This window comes from Triticum aestivum, chromosome 4B (assembly GCF_018294505.1).
Source record: "Triticum aestivum cultivar Chinese Spring chromosome 4B, IWGSC CS RefSeq v2.1, whole genome shotgun sequence".
NCBI lineage: Eukaryota > Viridiplantae > Streptophyta > Magnoliopsida > Poales > Poaceae > Triticum > Triticum aestivum.
Window position 1 is genome coordinate 588792784 of NC_057804.1, and position 19188 is coordinate 588811971.

General features: G+C 43.3%; 3 protein-coding genes across 5 annotated transcripts; 1 reads left to right on the forward strand and 2 right to left on the reverse strand.

Moving 5' to 3' along the window:
* The first annotated feature begins 2334 nt into the window (after positions 1–2334).
* On the forward strand, positions 2335–7105 carry LOC123093430 (vacuolar protein-sorting-associated protein 37 homolog 1). 2 transcript variants are annotated; one of them, XM_044515406.1, is made up of 8 exons: positions 2335–2516; positions 3374–3413; positions 4019–4246; positions 5390–5477; positions 6015–6054; positions 6154–6200; positions 6432–6552; positions 6711–7105. In XM_044515406.1, exons 2-8 carry the CDS (start codon positions 3388–3390, stop codon positions 6869–6871), a joined length of 711 nt encoding a protein of 236 aa, XP_044371341.1. In that variant the 5' UTR covers positions 2335–2516; positions 3374–3387; the 3' UTR covers positions 6872–7105. The 2 variants fall into 2 exon arrangements, with proteins under 2 accessions (XP_044371341.1, XP_044371340.1); XM_044515405.1 differs by having other exon boundaries at positions 2368–2516; positions 4016–4246.
* Positions 7106–7352: 247 nt separating this feature from the next.
* LOC123090248 (replication protein A 70 kDa DNA-binding subunit A) lies at positions 7353–9704 on the reverse strand. The gene is made up of 9 exons (XM_044511642.1): positions 9537–9704; positions 9278–9423; positions 9155–9216; positions 8980–9076; positions 8772–8902; positions 8559–8628; positions 8358–8472; positions 8122–8276; positions 7353–8021 (listed from the first exon to the last, which is right to left on the reverse strand). The coding sequence occupies exons 1-9, from the start codon at positions 9702–9704 to the stop codon at positions 7670–7672; spliced, it is 1296 nt and encodes a 431-aa protein (XP_044367577.1). The 3' UTR covers positions 7353–7669.
* A 2583-nt stretch (positions 9705–12287) lies between these two features.
* Positions 12288–15660, reverse strand: LOC123093431 (replication protein A 70 kDa DNA-binding subunit A). 2 transcript variants are annotated; one of them, XM_044515407.1, is made up of 9 exons: positions 15402–15660; positions 14441–14617; positions 14039–14312; positions 13862–13958; positions 13654–13784; positions 13420–13489; positions 13215–13329; positions 12982–13133; positions 12288–12866 (listed from the first exon to the last, which is right to left on the reverse strand). In XM_044515407.1, the coding sequence occupies exons 1-9, from the start codon at positions 15645–15647 to the stop codon at positions 12494–12496; spliced, it is 1635 nt and encodes a 544-aa protein (XP_044371342.1). In that variant the 5' UTR covers positions 15648–15660; the 3' UTR covers positions 12288–12493. The 2 variants fall into 2 exon arrangements, with proteins under 2 accessions (XP_044371342.1, XP_044371343.1); XM_044515408.1 differs by having other exon boundaries at positions 14441–14602; positions 15402–15643.
* Positions 15661–19188: the final 3528 nt, after the last annotated feature.

Sequence of the window (19188 nt, forward strand, 5' to 3'; positions counted from 1 at the left end):
TTACAAAAATTCCGGCTTACAATAAATGCGCATTAAGTTGCCATCGGCCAAGAGCCGCTAGGTATTTAAACTCTGGATTTAATTGTCAACCGATGAGGTATTCAAATCTTTAATAGCCAAAACTGGCTGGATTTTCATGATGATATTGAATGATTGGGGTTTTCATACCGGATTATATTATTTAAATCTGGAATAGCCAACATGGCTGGATTTTTATTATGATTATCAATAACCACTATTATGATTAAGGTTTTCAAAGTCGCTTTAGCGTAATGGCTATTATTATATCAATGGATATGATTTATTCTATAATGGAAGGAATAGTTCCGAGTCGCTGCAGGCTTACGACCCGGCACTTGGGGGCTACAATATTCAAATTGAGATTACATCAAATATGCAAGTCCCATGTCACTGCCAGCATGCACTATGGCACTTGGGGGCTAATGCAAAATCATTTTTTGCTCAATTTATTGAAGACCCGACTCATCACATTGTAATGAGTCGGCCCTTGGGGGCTACCTATTGCTCCTGTCACAAATTCAAGGTACACAAGCCTTAATCCATTATGTTGAAAGATCCACTACTCAGTTGGTAGAGAACAAAGCTCTCAACCTTATGGACGTGGGTTCAAGCCCCATGGTGGAGATTACATCATATGATGTTATTATCAATGAATTATATACAAAGTCCCAGCTCAGTATTATCTTACTGAGCCGACCCTTGGGGGCTACATGTTGCTGCTCAAGTCTACATGATCATATTTACAAAGTCCCTGCTGATTATTTCATAATGACCGGGCACTTGCGGGGGCTACAAGTGATATGAATATAAGGGAGGTACACATTCAAACTTGGTGTGAGCAACAGTTGTGACCCGGTGCTGTCAATATTTACAAGCCGGCAGTTTTTGCAATTATAACTTGCCAGCCTCTATATCCTTAAATCGGCGGATCACTAGATGAATCTTGAGTCCAATATGTTTATTAAGTCGGAGCTTTGGAAACCGACTCAAATGGATTCTTTATTCACAATATTTCTCCTACAAGCAAATTGATTATAAAGTTGGTCTATTGACCTGGACTTTCCAGAAGGAGGAAATGGCAAGGACTTGAGGATGATCAGGTGCCGGTTTAGGAAAATATTTAACCCGGAGCACAACCTATCAAGTTTGTTCTTGTGTTTATTTTACAGGATCAGTTTAACATGGACAAATCCAAATTAAACTGGGGGCTAATGTCGGGGATATACCCCGCGGTATGACCCGGCTGGACTTGGCGGCTCACCAGAGACCCAGCTGACACTTGGCGACTCATTGGTCTGACGACTCACGAGCCTGGCGACTCACTAATAGCCCCGACGGCGGGTTAACAAAGGACTAGGCCCAAGGCCTAGAAAGCCGGCTCATGTTATGGTGGGCCAGCTTAAGAGGAAAGCATAAGAAATATTCCCTTACAAAGGAAGCAAGACTAAGACTCCACTTGTAATAGAGTAATCCTAATCCTACTAGGACTAGTCATGTAATCCGCCCCTTCAACTTATATAAGGAGGGGCAGGGCACCCCAAGAGGGAGAAGCAAGAAAATAATCGCTAAGGCTAGACACAACTAGAGGAGAGCCGGTTATGTGGCGTCTCCCTCATGAGCATAATGAGACCTAGCCACAAATAGCATGTAGGGCTTTTACCGGATGATGTTTCCTGGGGCCCGAAGCTGTCTAAATCCTTGTCTTGTGTTGCGTCTCTTGATTCCGATCAACCCCTCTCAAGTTACCACATAGATGCATTGGTCTCGCGACTAAGTCCTCACACTAGGACAGTTGCCATGACAAATCCATGACAACGCCTTAGAAGCGGAAATTCATGCTATGATGCAAGGTATGGCGCTAGCAATCGAGCACTCAGATAAACCTATCATTGTCCAGGCAGATTATACTTCGGCATTGGCCATACCCGAGGGAGATTCACACTCTAGCTAGATCGGCCTATGGACATTTATCTGCTGAGATTAGAGCTCTAATGGTAGATAGAGAGTTTATTCCTATGTAAATCACTAGGTGTCAGAATAGGGTAGAACATCAATTGGCACACTATAGCCGTATCAAAGCCTGTACTGCGGTATGGTTGAACTCGAGCCCTCCTTGTTGTGAGGACTTGTTGTCTAACCCTGATCTTATGGAATAAACCCTCTCTTACCTCATAAAAAAAGTTATTTCATGTACACACTTTTTTATTCGTGCACACACACATGTGGTGTGACTTTTTTTTTGTGAGAATCTGTTTTTTGTTTTTGTTTTTGAGGGGTGAAGACGTGTGTTGTGTGCCATGCTATCATCATCATGAAGACGTGTGGCGTGCGGCAAGAGATGGGCCGGCCCAGCTGATCAGCGCGTGAGCGAGCCCGGTAGACCAACCTTGCGTCTCTCTCTCCTCTTCCTTCCTCCCAGAATCAGTCTTGCCCACCCCCATCTTCCTCCCACGCGAAGCAAAAGCAACACGCCGACGCGGACGCCGGCCGGCGAGGTACGCAACTTGATCGCTCTCTCCTCCCTCGTTCACCCGGATCGGTTCTGCGCCTGATCCGATTCCGCTTCGATCCGGGCCGGCTGCGTTCAGTTGTCGCGTGAGGATAAACAAAATTCCCCTCGGAGTTGTCAGATTAGATGGCGAAATCGCGTCCGGTCAATTGTTTTCCGGTGGGCGTCGGCCGCCCGTGTAAACCCTTGAGAATCCCCTGTTGGATTTTTCTGTTCCAAGGATTTTTGCCTGCCTGGTCCGACCTACCGACCCGGTAGGCCCTGCCAATTTACAAGTTTAGAAACCTAGAGCGTTATAGCAACTTAGTTTGGACTCTGGAGAGCTGCTATGCATGCGCTTAGGCTGGGTTTTGCAATAGCAATTTGCCAGCAAATGGATGACTTCTCTTCCCATGGCACCTGCAGGCAGTTTGGGAATAGAAATACTCCCTCCGTCTCAAAATTCTTGTCTTAGATTTGTCTATAAATACGTATGTATCTATTTACATTTTAGTGTTAGATACATCCGTATGTAGACAAATCTAAGACAAAATTTTTGGGACGGAGGGAGTAGAAACCACTGCCTGCAATTCAATCTGCCTATAGCATAGAACTGTATGCAGATTTGGTCAGATCGTTTCTTTGTGATGCAGCTTTAGTGTCTTGTCATTTTTCTTCTTAATGGTAATGGTGAGCACATCTCTTCCGTATTCTCAGAAAATGCTAGCATCCTGTCAATCACCAATATGTATTACCGTTGAGATGTTATTTTCCATCAGAGTTTAGTTAGATATTAACTCATTATTCATAGCTGACGGTTCAAACATTTCAAGTTTACACAGCCTTCTCTTTGTTTTGATGCAGATTGCTTTTGCGCGATGAGCTGGAGAATTCCTCTTTTCGGGTAGGTTAATGCCATTTGCAATTGAAAACTAATCTAGGTGGTATTGCCCATTCTTATCTCTCTGTCCAGACGTTTACTTTTCAATCTTCCGAAGCAATTTTTCTGAATATTGTATGAATTGAGTTGCCTCTCTTCGTAAACCAGATATATTTGGGAATAGAACCAATAAGTTCCATTCATTTCTCATTCTTGTGACCCGACATTTTCATGTATAGATTGAGCTTACCTGTTGATCAAAACCTAATGCTGGGAAATAATGCAAATGAAATAAGTTGTCAGTTCATGCTACATTATTTGTCAGAGGTTCAGTCCAGCTACCAGGCAGGCTTAGTGTGGTACCTAGTCCTTCATTTCGAAGAAAATCGTGCAATCAACATGGTTCATGAATCTGCTCACTTTTGCTTCAAAACATTATATTTCTGTCAGCCAAAGAAAGTTAGCCGAACTACTATTTTGCATTTCCTATGGTTGGATCTTCAGTTACACTGAATTATTAGAATAGTGTATGTGAATGGCACTGTATATTTTGCCTTAAGATTGCTTTGTACTTTTTACTTGTCTTGCTTACTTCCTTCGGTTTGCTTATTAATAAATGCTATCAGCAGCTCTCAGCAGCAACAGCAGCAGCAACAACCAGAACCAAATTTCCAGAACATATCTACGCAATCTTGGTACCCTCCCTCGGTAGGTGGTTCATCTTCACATCCATCCACACCCAGCTCTTCCGGTGCTAGTCCACACCAAAGAGCTTCAGATCATCCTCAGCCTTCATCACGTGGCCAACCGTCTCCAGCTGAAGCTGCAGGGATAATTGCTCGTTTGAGGGATAAGAGGTACACTATTGACCTTCTTTCCTTTCAGTATTTCTTGCGTCTTTTTGTAAAACTGTATCTGTATTGTGGACTATAAATTGCAACCAACATCTTAGTTTTACCATGATGCGACGTATATTTGAATGTTCATCTTCAAACTGAGAGTTTCTAAACCTGGTAAGCTTATACTATTTGAAGAAATGCTTATCTTTTAAATTGTGATCTTTTTATAGTGTATCACATTATAATGCTGGATCAAGGCTGGCATTTTCCATGTTCCAGCTAGGAATAAGAAAAGGAAACCACTCATTTCTTTGATCTTACTATGGGTAGTGGGCACAATTTCATAATCCTCAATTCTGCTTCAAGTAATAATATTGAACAAGCTTTGTGTCGGAAAATTTCCACATCCAAGTTGTACGAAAGATATTTTATACTAACACCTTGAAGACTCCTTTCACTTTCTGGCAATGTTGGATATAATATGAAAAGAAAATTATGTAAAGTGGCTAATATATTCAGTTGTTGTGCTGCTTAGACCATCAAATTTGGACAATGCTTCGGTGCCTTAAGGCACCGAAGCATTGTCCAAGATATTATTATGGCACTTGCTGGACAAACCCAAATTTGATTTGTTGTTTTGTATTGAGCAGACAACATCGTTTCTACATATGCTATTTATCCTATCTTAGTAAATGAGGAAATGTGGAAAATTATCACTCATGCGCCTAATCCCTCAATATTTTAGTTGAGCATGCTCTTTTTCACTTCAGCGCTCTTTTCTACAAATTATAGCCGGGCATGACTCTATTTTACATCAACACTGCAGAGATAAGATGGAACATTGCAAGAACAAGAACTTCTTTAATTGTCTATGTGGCCAATAGAACGATTATGTAGGTTGATTCTAGATGGCAATTATAGATGAATTACTGATGAGTAGAAAACAGCTGCATGGAAGGCATGCCAACTATATGTATGCTAGAGAATTTGGAGGCAGCAATATGCATAGATTTGATATGTTTCAAATTTCCAAATGTTTACTGTGTGTGTATTTGCACAGTATTTCGTTATACATACCATTATATGGTGATGGTTATGCATAATTTCTGGAATGCAGAACTATGTTATGCTATGCTGTTCTTACCTTTACTATTGATGCAGTGTTGATGAGCTGCAGAGGCTGTTAAAGGACAAAGAGTCATATAATGCTTTTTTCAATTCACTTGACCAAGTTAAAACACAGAACAATGTAAGTCTTGCTGCTGGCTATACCATTGTTAATTGTATGTATTGCCGACTTCATTGCGGTATGGTTGAATTGGTTGTTCTACATGATAGCTACACCTATTTTTCTGCTGTTGGTTCTAGTATAAAAGTGGGGTTGCTAACTGCTAAGAATGGTTCCCCTGTTTTTTTTTTGGTTAGTGTTTCTGTTGTAGCATAAATAGACATATAAATCGGTTTTCACTTATTTTGTACCAGATTCCTTTGCTTCCAGTTTTTACTGCAGTAATTAGTATGATCTTTGTTACTTAACATTATAAATCAATTAAATGGGATGAGCCTTACCAACTGCAACAGAAGGTTATTGCTGACACATGTTCTTAAGTAGTTCATATACCATTTTGGTGATTATCTTACAATTTTTGTAATATTTGTTGATGTGGTTGATTTAAAATATTTACAAGTTGTCTGAAAAGGCTTGATCTTGCCAATAGATATACCACATTGAAAATTCCTAAGAGTGCTCTTGTCGGTTTTCTCACTTGTGTCTGCTTATGTTCAGTTACGCGATGAGCTTAGAAAGGAGACCCTGCAGCTTGCGAGTGAGTTATTCAATTTCTGTAGATCAATTATTGGTGTCTCTAAATGGGCTTTTGATTGTCTCTAAATGGGAAGTTATGGTTTATGGTGAATTTATACAGGAGAAAATTTAGAAAAGGAGCAGCGGATTTCAGAGCTCAGGAATCAGGTTCAGTACTATTTACCTCTCAAGTTTGTAACTAGTAATCTTATTTTTCATTATTAGTCCACTCAATATAAATAACTAATTCAGTTAAGAGAGAGAAAACACTAATTAGTGAAAACCATTATAGAAACAAAAAATAATCTTACTCTGGTGTTTTGTGCAGGTTTTCGATATTGTTGTCTGCAGTCGATAATTTCCTCCTGAAACTCTGGTTGTGTTTGTGATTTTGTGCAGTGTACTATAATCAGAACCACAGAGCTAGCTGCCGCTGAGGACAGGTTGGCCGAGTTGGAAAGGCAAAAGGACGAGATTATGAAGTCCTATTCTCCTGCTGCGCTGCTCGACAAGCTGCAAAGTAAGTGCTCTGAACAGCTGCAGCTCCAATTCGTGCGATGTCGTGCTTGGTTTCATTGCAGTCTAAACCAGTGCTTGAAGTTTAGCAATGTAAAACTGTTCGTCACGCAAGCCCGGCGCTGACATGCCTGCACACCTTATCTTCATCTCTCTGCTCAGGTACAATGGCGAAGCTGGACGAGGAGTCGGAGGAGCTGCACCAAAAGTTCCTGGAGAAGGACGTTGACCTGCCGACCTTCGTGCAGAAGTACAAGAAGCTCCGTGCTGCACACCACAAGTGTGCGCTGCTCCACCTCTCCGGCAAGGCCTCGCTTTGCTGATACATCTATCGATTCATTCATCGTCTGTCGTGGCATCACTGCTCTGTTGTATCCCGTTCCTTGCCCCGTTTTTGACTGCAGACATCAGACTGAGGTCGCATGTATAGTCTTGTGGCTGACTTCACGGGCATAATTACAGTCTGCTATGTGTGATTGGTTTATGCTGAATGCCATGGTTGTGGAGTCAGGAGAACAAGCTGAGCTCTTCTTTTATATATTTATTATTCACGTAAATCGTCATTTTGTCTGGACATAATTTATCTAGCCATCGGTCGTATGTGAAATTTTGAACAAAAACCAAATTGAATTGCACTGTTTATGAATACGTTGAAACTAAGGTGTTGTATGAACTTTGTCCAAACCTGAGAAGTACAAAATGGAAATTATTTTCTGTTCTCATGTTCAATAGCAGCAGCTAGGAACATGACCTCAAGCAACTAAGTGTGGTCAAAACTAAACTGGATTTGCCCTGTCCGCCTATGCAAGCTTCAGTATAGTTCACTTCATTTCAAATTTACTCTATTAATGATGTATCAAGTGAGAACTTGATTTGGGTGTAAGTCTGAAAACTTGCCTCCTGAGCCATTGAATCTACAACGAACGGCATCCAGGTAGAGGTAAACAATGTTCAAGAGGGTTTCTGGTCTGTTGCCCATCACAATCACTAGATGGAGCCACAGCAGTAGATGCAGGAGTTTCCAGGTAGAAGAAGGATAATAACAGAAAGACCCATTGCCTGATCCTTTCAGACGCATTACCCTAGATACACTATTACTAGTCCCATTACTCCCCCATTCCCTAGTTGATCGAGTCGTCCCCTCGCAGGCGCTTGTTAGGTTTCTGGCTCCCCTCAGGGTCCACCACCTCCTTGCATTGACTAGCGGCTGAAGGAGGGGCTGGGACGCTAGCATCGTCCATGATCGACCTCACCGCGAAGCTCCCGTTCACGTACTTGTCGAAAACCTGGAAGGTGTGCGTCGAGCCAATAAGATCATCGATTTCGTCGGGCAGGGCGTACCACTCGTCGTCTTCCTCGATGTTACCGACGAGCTCCTCTGCAGAGACACCGACCAGCTCCTCCGCCACCTCGCAGAAGATCATCAGGTCCATTGTGCCCGTGGCATCTTCCACCTTCGCCTTCAGCTTGTACCTAGCGTGCCCACAAGGCCAGAACAACGGCATGGTAATCAGTAACTTATGAATGAGCAACAAGTATAAATCGAGAACCACATAGTGTTGCAGGCCCCTACCACTGAACTGGCCTCTTGATCGGGCCACATCGCGCGCACTTGTATTTCCTTGGGGCCCCGTACATGGACTTCTGGCAGGTGTCGCATCCAAGGTAGCACCAGCCATTGCTGCAATCTATGTCTATCAGAGAGACTCTGCACAAAAACGTGGTATCCTGCAAGTAAACACAGAGATATGTGAGAACAACGGATTGGCTTTGCACACGCAAACGAGAAGAGGAACAAACTTAATTCACCTCGTCATACTCTTCTGGATCAAGGTTTTTTAGCTGTTCGATTGTTCGCCAACTCTCGGCTAACTTCTGCGCTGGAGTTTTTTTGGGGACAGGGTTTGCTTTCTGAATGCGCAGACTGCATGCACTCGAACCAGTTAGCCATGTACTAGTACAGCTTAGATCAATCATCAACGTAGGTATAAACTTATGAAGTCCACTCACTTTGCACGGAATTCTTGCACCTCTGGCATTTCCAAATCCAGATAGTACTCTGAAGACGTTGTAGAGCAAACTATAACACAAAAAGATCACAAATGACACCAAAAGGTTTCAGTATACACTATGGTTGAATCGAATGATAGACAGACTGAAGTTTTACAAGAAAATAAAGGAATATAAAACAACAGTAAATGATAGAGTGGATCAAGGATTAACCCGATGATGAGGAATCAACAGACATCCCTGCAAAGACAGCAACAACTGAGGCGTCTTTGCCTTTCTCGGCCATATCTTCAGCAAAACCAGAAGCAATATCACCATACAGTGTGACACCAAGTACCTTTCCTCTGTAAATGATAACTCCAGCAGTGAGGAGCTATCAGGGGACGTCAATCATCCAAAAGAAATAAGTGTATTCCATTACCTCAAGTCCCGAATGCTTGCATTGCAAATTTCTATAACGCGGGATCTTTTTGTGACCTCATGTAGCCCCCCGACACCTACTACGTGTCCCAGAATATCTGCGTAATGTATATCCACACATGTAAGGAAAAGAATAAGATAACTCTGACCAAACTTTCTGTGCTAAAAGAATCTACCTGTCAATAAGCTGTTGTCGCCACACCTAGAACGGAGATCCTTGAAATTAACAAACTCAAAGCTGTAGAGGGGAATCGAATCAATCTCCTATCTCAGTGACCACCGTCTGCCTTCTAATGTACATAGTCCACTCATTGCTACATGACATATAGTAGTCCCTCTGCACATCAACATGAAAATCTGACAAGGCATAGACCTTCCCTTCAACTAGCCTGTGCTCAAACCGCTCTATATCGCCGGGTTCTACACGCGCCTGCATAGTTTTACCCTACGAGTGGAATACAACTAGAAGAATCAGTGCATTGAGAAAAAGGATGGTAATTAAACATTAGTAGCCAGCAAGCAATGTGATTCAGCTGTTTGGTGTTTGACTTAAGGTACGGAATGCAGCACCTGATCGTCGATCAGAAGGCAGTCAAGGCCGAACAAAGTGTCATTTTTTGGATTGAAGGACTCCCACAGCCGCGAGATGCGCACCCGAACTTTACATTTGTCCATTCCATATTTTAACTGAGACAGTGGGGTGAACACGTCCTCAGCTGAACCCATTTTGGCCTGGAAGGCTTGAAGCTGCAAAATAGCATAGAAAAAAAAGGAAATAGTGATTAATATTGTACTGTTGTACTCCCTCCGTTCCAAAATAAGTGTCACTGATTTAGTACAAAGTGTACTAAATCAACAACACTTATTTTGGGAAGGAGGGAGTACATTTTAAGCTTAGGAGTCCAGTAATAAATTTTACCAGTACTCTAAAAGGCTGAAATTAACCTTCCCAGCATAATTTTTTGCTTACTAAACAGGAGTATTAACTGGTTTAAATTCTGAGTTGTGTGTGTATGTTGTGATGAAAAGGCATCAGGTGTGTTGCCTGTAAAGCTATTTTGGGATGAAATTTCTTGCATTTTTCGTGTTGGTCAGAATACTAGATGTGAGTTTCAATAATGCTGCTACTTTGTGGTATACATGGAAAATTATAGTAACACGATTTGCCATCAAAAGGTGTGACGTCAGCAACCAGAATATGATGCCCCCCAAAAAAGGATTTTAACAAATACATAAAACCCTAGCGGCGCAACCAGGGGGGATCACCAGAAGAGAGGACCTACAATGAGGCCTTCTGTCCACGGATGCACCACTAGAGAGATCGACTTGACCACGAGTTGTGATGGAAAACAAAAAAAATCCGAATAAATGCCGAGATTATTCAAGAACTGAGGCCAAGTCAGATCGCAAACTCAACAGCGCAGTAGAACCTCGCAGCTATTCAAGGAGGCTACTACAGGAGTGAGGATCGTTGGAGAAGAATCGCTCGTGTAGACATACCGGAGAAAATCGATCGCGACAACACAAGAATCGAGACGAAAACTGTAATGCGAGTGGTACACAAAAAGGAGGCTGCTCTGCTCTTTTCCCCCGCTTTGACTTGGGAGGATGGATGAGGAAGACCTGGGTTTACCTCCGGAACCGAAGTCGCAGATGCAACTGGTTTTCTCCTCCCCGTCGCCGAGAAGAACGAAGCTTGCTGGAGAAGGAGAAAGGAGGAGGAAGAGGGGTCAGGTCTCGGGCTTGGACGGAGTGGCGGAAGCCTGGGCCGGTGTCTGTCAAGCCCGAGAGGAAACTATAAAAAAATGACCCCCAGTCTTAAAAGCCTACGAGTTCCTGTCAGCCCATTGATGGGATATGACTGCTCAGTCCCCGTCTATTTTTTTCTCTCGAAAAAAAAGTCCCCGTCTATCTAATTTTTTCACAAACCCCTCAAAAAAAAACTAAATTTCTCACAAACCCCTAAAAAAATCTAATTTCTCACAATACTGTAACATATATTTTTCACCCCCAAAATATAGACCACAGGACAAGTAGCCTATACAACTTTTGCTAGGGCTCCTTTGGTTCCAAGAAAACGTGAAGAAAAGGGTAGGAATAAGCAACTTTTATATGGTTGTATTATTAATGCCCTCGGTTCAAAGGAATGGGGGCAAAGAAAACAAAACTATTGATCTCAATTTCAAAGGAAAAACATAGAAATTCTAATACCCACTTGAATTTCCTTTTCAGATTCATATGCGCGAAGAACGAGATTAAGATCCCGGCCTCGCCTCGTCCTCGCAAAACCACACCACATGCACCACGTTTAGTAGGTTGCATTAGGTTCAGCCAGGTTCGCGTTGTGTAAATTTTTTTGTTTGGTTGCCTTGTCTACATCTATTTTTTGGCTCGTATGATGTTAAAACATAGCTCAGGCAGAGCCGCTAAAAAATGTCGAATCAACTATTTCTAGCAAGCCAGACTCGAGCAATGCAGGAGAGCACAAGCAGTGGGTCTCACGATGCAACATGGTGCAGGACTGGGACATAGGGTCAGTGGGGTTTGCGCATGTTCCTGTTTTGCTCAACTCCATAATCTCTTCCGCATAATTCTTTCTATTCCACACAACAACACTTTGGCTTGGGATAAGCTCTACATGAAAAAGATGCAAATCGATGTTATGGTTCTATTCACGTGATCGGTTCATAGTTTCATTAACTATAAATGTTCAATTTCATGTTCATGTTCGAAGTTATTTTGGATAAAATTTGTCAAATCGTCACACGGATCATTTGAATTTTCTTTGACCAATAATTTCATCTTCCTGTTTCACACGGCATTCGTGTTGTACATTTTTTTGTTTCAATGGTCGTAGACATGTAGATCTTTATCGCTCTAGTGCCCTAATGGAATGTACAAATGCATATGTGCGATTTGTTTTACTCACATTTCTTAACCTCCTTCACCTAGTCCCCTCTAATCTACGGTGGTCGGTACGAGATAAATTCTACACCAAAAAGATGCACATCACTGTTTATGAATACCTTGAAACTTCAGTGTAGCCCGAACTTTGTCCAAACCTGAGAAGTATAAAATGGAAATTCTTTTCTATTCTCATGTTCAATAGCAGCAGTTCAGAACATGACCTCAAGCAGCTAGGTGTGGTCAAAACTTCGCTGGCTTTGCCCTGTCCACCTACGTAAGCTTCATTATAGTTCACTTCATTTCAAATTTACTCTATTGGCGATGTGTCCAGTGAAAACTTGATTTGGGTGAAAACCTGAAAACTTGCCTCTGGTAACCATCGATTCTACAACGAACAACATCTGGTCACCAAAATGGGCCAAGCCCATTCTCCATCAACCATGATAACAAGGGAAACAATGTTCAAAAGGATTAAACGGGTTCTGGTATGTTACCCAGCACTAACACTAGATCCAGTGACTCACAGCAGTAGTTGCAGTTGTTCCCAGGTAGGAGAAGAACAGAAAGCTCCATTGGCTGATCCTTTCGGACGCATTACCCTAGATACACTATAACCCTAGATCTAGGTTGATCAAGTCGTCGTCGCCTCGCAGCCGCTTGTTAGGCTTCTGGCTTCCCTCAGGGTCAGCTTTCTCCTCCTTGCATTGACTAGCGGCTGCAGCAGGGGCTGGGACGCTAGCATCGTCCATGATCGACCTCACCGAGAAGCTCCCGTCCATGTACTTGTCGAAAACCTCGAAGGTGTGCGTCGAGCCAATAAGATCCTCGATTTCGTCTGGCAGGCTGTACCACTCATCATCGTCCTCGATCTTATTCACGAGCTCCTCCGCGGAGACACCGACCAGCTCCTCCGCCACCTCACAGAAGATCATCAGGTTCATTGCGCCGGTAGCATCCTGCACCTTCGCCTTCAGCTTGTACCTAGCATGCCCACAAGGCCAGAACATAAGTGTGGTAATCAGTGACTCATGAAAGAGCAACAAGTATGCACTGAGAACCGATGCGCCAATGGCACCATAGCATTGCAGGTCCCTACCACTGAACTGGCATCATCGGGCCACATCGGGCACACCTGTATTTCCTTGGAGCCCTGGACATCGACTTTTGGCAGGTGTCGCATCCAAGATAGCACCAACCATTGGTGCAATCTACATCTATCAGGGAGACTCTGCACAAAAACATGGTATCCTGCAAGTGGACACAGATACGTGAGTAAAACGGATATAGGCTTTGCGCACATAAACGAGAAGAGCAGCAAACTTGATTTACCTCATCGTACTCTTCTCGATCGAGGCTTTTTAGCTGTTTGATTGTTCGCCAACTCTCGGCCAACTTCTGAGCTGGAGTTTTTTCTGGAACAGGGTTTGCCTGCTGAATGAGCAAACTGCGTGCACATGGACCAGTTAGCCATGTACTACTAGCACAGCTCAGATCAATCATCAACGAAGGTAAAAACTTTATGAAACCCACTCACTTCGCACGGAATTCTTGCACCTCTGGTATTTCCAAATCCAGATAGTACATTGAAGATGTTGTAGAGCAAACTACAACAACCAAAGATCACAAACAAATGGCACCAAAGTATTACAGTACACACTATTGCGTCGAATGATAAGGCAGACTAAAGTTTTAAAAGAAAGAAAGGACTGTATTTCAACAGTATCGCATGGTAGAAACAGGCAAATGAACCAGTGGATCAAGGATTAACCTGATGATGAGGAAGTAACAGACATCCCTGCAAAGACAGCAACAACTGAGGCGTCTTGGCCTTTCTCGAGCATATCCTCAGCAAAACCAGAAGCAACATCTCCAAACAGTGTCACACTCAGTGCCCTTCCTCTGCAAATGGTAACTCCAGCAGTAAGGAGCTATCAAGGGACGTCAATCATTAGAAAGAAGGATGTGTATTCCGTTACCTCAAATCCCGAATTCTTGCATTGCAAATTTCTATAACGCGTGATTTTTTTGAGACTTCCTCTAGCTCCCCAACATATACTATGTGACCCAGAACATCTGCATATGTCAGGAAAGGAATGAGATATACATGTGGCAGGTCTGATGCTGATCAAATATTCAGTTCCAACAGAACCTACCAGTCAATAAGCTGTTGTCATCGCACCTATAACGGAGATCCTTAAATTTAACAAACTCAAAGCTGTGGAGGGGTATCGAATCAATATCTCCTTCCATCTCAGTGACCACCGTCTGCCTTCTAATGTACATAGTCCACTCATTGCTACAGGACATATAGTAGTCCCTCTGCGAATCAACATGAAAATCTGACAAGACATAGACCTTCCCTTCAACTAGCAGATCTTCAAACCACTCTATATCGCCAGGTTCTACACGAGCCTGCATAGTTTTACCCTACAAGTGGAAAACAACTAGAAGAATCAGTGCATTGAAGACTCAAAGGATCGTAATTTAAGGTTAGTGGCCAGCAAGCAATGTGATTCATCCGTTTGGCGTTCAACTTAAGGTAGGGAATGCATCACCTGATCGTCGATCAGAAGGCAGTCAAGGCCGAACAAAGTGTCATCTTTTGGATTGAAGGACTCCCACAGCCGCGAGATGCGCACCCGCACTTTACATTTGTCCATTCCATATTCTAACTGAGACAGTGGGGTGAACTCATCCCCAGCTGAACCCATTTTGGCCTGGATGGCTTGAAGCTGCAAGTTAGCACAGAGAAAAATAGAGAATCTTAAGCGACCAATAGTAAATTTTCACCAGTAGTATGAAAGCCTGGAATTAACTAATGGACTATTCTGCTTTCTCGTCATAATTTTTTTGCTTACTAAACATGAATATTATCTGGTTTAAATTTCTGAGTTGTGTGTTTGTGAAGAAAAGGTGTCAGTTGTGTTGCCTGTAAAGCTGTTTTGGGGTGAAATCCCTTCTATTTTTCGTGTATATATTAACAGCCATTTAGAGTAATAGAAATGCTTCCGATACTGCTGTACGTATATGTAAAATTGGAACAACACGGTTTTCACTCAACAGGTGTGGCGTCGTCAAGAATATGACACCCAAAAATAATTTTTTTAACAATAACAAACCCTAGCGGAACAAGGGGGGAAATCGCCATAGGAGAAGTAAGTAGAATGTGGCTTCTGTCCGTCTACAGGATGCAAATATCCAGGAGTGTAAATGGATTTGACTACAAGTTGTGATGGAAAACAAAAACAAATCCGAATAAATGCTGAGATCATAACTCAGCATTCCCCGCGCGCTGAGGCCAAACAGAGTAGTAGAACCTCGAAGCCATTCAAGGATGCGGAAAGCGCTAGTGGTCGTTGGCCAAGAATCCTTCGTGTGGACATCCGGGAGAAAATCGACCGCGAGAACAAAGGAATCGAGACGAAAACTAGTAATGCGAGGGCCAAAGAAAAGGAGGCTGCTCTGCTCTTTTCCCCCTTGGAGTTGGAGAATGGAGAAGGAAGGCCTGGGTTTTACCTCCGGAACCGAAGTCATAGTAGATGTAACTGGATTTCTCCGCCCCGTCGCCGAGAAGAACGAAGCTTGCTGGAGATTCTTCTTTTGAAAGGGCTTGCTGGAGAGTGGAGACTCTTGGTCTTGGAGAAGGAAATGGACCAGGAACAAGGAGAAAGGAGGAGGAAGAGACGGGGTCTCGGGGACGAGGCTCCTCTGCCGCTCGGCAGGGTGCCGTTCCATCCCTGACAGCGTGCTACTTAAGATCATAACTCAGCATTCCACATGGCAGTGCCATAACTGCAGGTGATGTACGTCAGGGAGCCGCTTCCGGGTCTCGGGGTTGGACCGACTGCGGAGCCTGGGCCGGTGTCCTGTCAAGCGCGAGAGGAAACTATAAAAAAATGACCCTACTCTTAAAAGCCTACGAGCTCCTGCCAGGCCCATTGATGGGATATGACATGTTCAGTCCCGTATATCTAGGGAAATCACTACTTAAGCAGTATTCGTTGCGAACGTCACTCCAATTCCGGTTGCGATAAGTAGCACGCTGCATGTGTGTCACATGTCGCAATCTTGGAAGTTTTCTTTTTTCGTATATTCGTTTATGCAAAATGTTTTCTCTTTTAAACCGTGCGTTCAAATCTTAAACCGCTTTCGTCGTTGGATTCCTCGCGTCGAGATCTTCAAAATTAGATCCCATGTTGATAGAATTTGACTAACTTTTTTTTCACGAAAAAAACCGAACGAAAAAACCGAACCGGGAGCACGAGTTTTTCCCTTTCCGAAAGAGGCACGCCCTGACGAAATCACAACCGTGCCTCTTCCGAAAGCAAAACCGCGACTCTCGCGAAAGAAAAAAAAAACAGAAAACGCGTTTTTTTCGTTTCCGATGAGCACGGCGTGACTCTCGAGAAAGCACAACCGTGCCTCTCGCGGAAGCAAAACCGTGACTCTCGCGAAAGAAAAAATAGAAAACGCGTTTTTTTCGTTTCCAAGAGGCATGACCGTGACTCTCACGAAAGCACAACTGTGCAGCTCGCGGAAGCAAAACCGTGACTCTCGCGAAAGGAAAAAAAACGCATTTTTTTTCGTTTTCAAGAGGCACGGTCGTGCCTCTCGCGAAAGCACAATCATGTCTCTCGCGGAAACAAAACCATGACTCTCACAAAAGGAAAAAACGCGTTTTTTACGCAAAAGTTTTTTTTGTCGAAAAGCTAGGGAAGACCGGTAGAAAACCAAAACATAAAAAACGTTTAAAAAGCGAAAACGCGTGCGAAAAAAAATTCAAAGGGAACGCCCAAAGCGCGACATGTGGCGAATCGCCGAGAGCGCGCCAAGTGGCGCTAATTGTTACGAGGCTCCCGAAGGAGCGCTCGTTAATTAGTTGCTCCCTATATTTAGGGCGTGTTCTGGAGCCCTCCGGGGCCTCAACTCCACGACTCCAGGTCTAGAGTTGAGCCGAACGCTCCAAATCTTGGTTATGGACAAGAGAAGCTGGCTATCACGGTAGTGTATTTTACGTGGAGTTGAGGAGCGAGCAATTCCCAGCTCCCGGGATCTGAAGAAGCGGGAGTTGATCAAAATTACATGAGGCTGCCACCGTGAAGTGAGAGCATCTCCAGCTGTTGGCATCCCCAGGAGGCATAAAAATCACCGCCTGGAGGCGAGCCGGCGGTATAATCGGCTCTGGGGGCGATTGGGCACCCAACCGTCGCCCCCAGGCGCCGATGTCGGCCCATTTTTTGGCCCACTTTCAACGAAAAATGGCCCAATATCGGCGCGAATTGGCCCATATTCGACGTGGTTCGGCGTGAATTCTCAACATAAATAACTTTTTTATCACATAGTTCATCATAGAAAATCAATAAAAATCAAACAACAAATAGTTCAATACAAATTATATAGTTCAACAAATAAAAACTCATATTTCATCACACGTCGAGCTAGACGTCGCCCTTGATCCTCCATAGATGCTCCACTAGATCCTGCTGCAGTTGTTGATGCACCTGTGGGTCTCGGATCTCCTGACGCATACTGAGGTAGGCAGTCCAGGTTGCCGGTAGCTGGTGATCAACTTGGGCAAGAGGACCCTGACTGTAGTATGGTTCAGTGTCAAACACTGGCTCTTCCTGCTCGCTCTCAATGATCATATTGTGCAAGATGACACAACAAGTCATGATCTCCCACATTTGATCTTTCGACCAGGTCTGAGCAGGGTACCAGACAACAGCAAATCGAGATTGGAGCACACCAAATGCTCGCTCGACATCCTTCCTGCAAGACTCATGAGCCTTGGCAAAGCGGGACTTCTTGCCTCCTGGCACAACATTTGAGATAGTCTTCACAAATGTCGACCATCTCAGATAGATGCCATCAGCTAGGTAGTACCCCTTGTTGTAGTGCCGTCCATTAACCTCGAAGTTCGCCAGAGGAGAACGACCTTCAACAAGCTTGGCAAAGACAGAGGAGCACTGCAGGACGTTGATGTCATTGTGAGTTCCTGGCATCCCAAAGAAAGAGTGTCAAATCCAGAGGTCCTATGAGGCCACTGCCTCAAGTACCACACTGCAACCGCCTTTGCCGCCTTTGTACAACCCCTGCCAAGCAAATGGACACTTCTTCCATTTCCAATGCATGCAGTCGATGCTTCCAAGCATCCCAGGAAATCCTCTTGATGCATTTTGTGCTAGGATCCGAGCAGTGCCTTCAGCATTGGTTGATCGCAAGTATTGCGGGCCAAACACTACCACCACTGCCCTGCAGAACTTGTAGAAACACTCAATGGTCATGGACTCGACCATGCACCCATAGTCGTCGAGTGAATCACCGGGTGCTCCGTATGCAAGCATCCTCATAGCCGTCGTGCACTTATGGATTGAGGTGAATCCAAGTGTGTGACACCCCAAAATTTTGACCTTGTTTTGTTAATTAAAATATTGCCAGGAAATTAAAAAAATTATTTTCTGGGCTCCCTTTTGATTTTTGGACCTTTTTTTCTCTCTTGTTATTATGGAGTTTTTCCCCCAAAAAGAAAAGCTTTCAAATATGTTATTGGGCTTGTTTAACCTCTCAAGAAAAACTTTTCTTTTATTAGTAGAACTAATTACATAATTAATTTGCTTGATCTTTATTTTCTTGAAAAATGGTTTTTCCAGGGTTATATGGCCATATTTGAACTACAACCATTTGATAAATTCACTTAAAATTCCAACCAAAATTTGGAGATGTCAGGTGATGTTTTTAAATCACTTTTATGCAAAAATAACTTTTATTCATGAAATATTTTGAGCTCTACACCCAATTCTCTTCTCTGGTCCAGTGGGCAATTTTGCACTACAACTCAGTTAAATATTTCTTTCTAGCTTCCACCAAAATTATTGGATGTTAGTAGTAGCATATGATTCCACTTTATGCAAAAACCTAGTGTTGTTCTTTGAAAATTTTGAGTGAATCAACCTCATCTTCATTCTAGTCCAACATGATGGTTTGTACAGCATCCATATTCTTGCTTGCTCTTTGGCCCTTGATTCTTTCCCCAGCTTGTAGACCACCCTACAAAACCCCTAAGTCCAGGAGCATGCAACCATTGGAATACTTTTGGTTCATGAGATGACGCTATTTACCTCCTGTCCAGAATTGTAGTTTTGCAAAACTTGCACTAACAAGTTTGTGCTTTTCACTAACTAACCTCACCACCCTATTATGCATCTAAAGAGACTAGGATCTGGAAGATTTGGCCACTCCAAGAAAAGCCTAGGTGCTTGTGGCATTTTGTCAAACACCTGGAGTACATGGACAGATTTGGCAT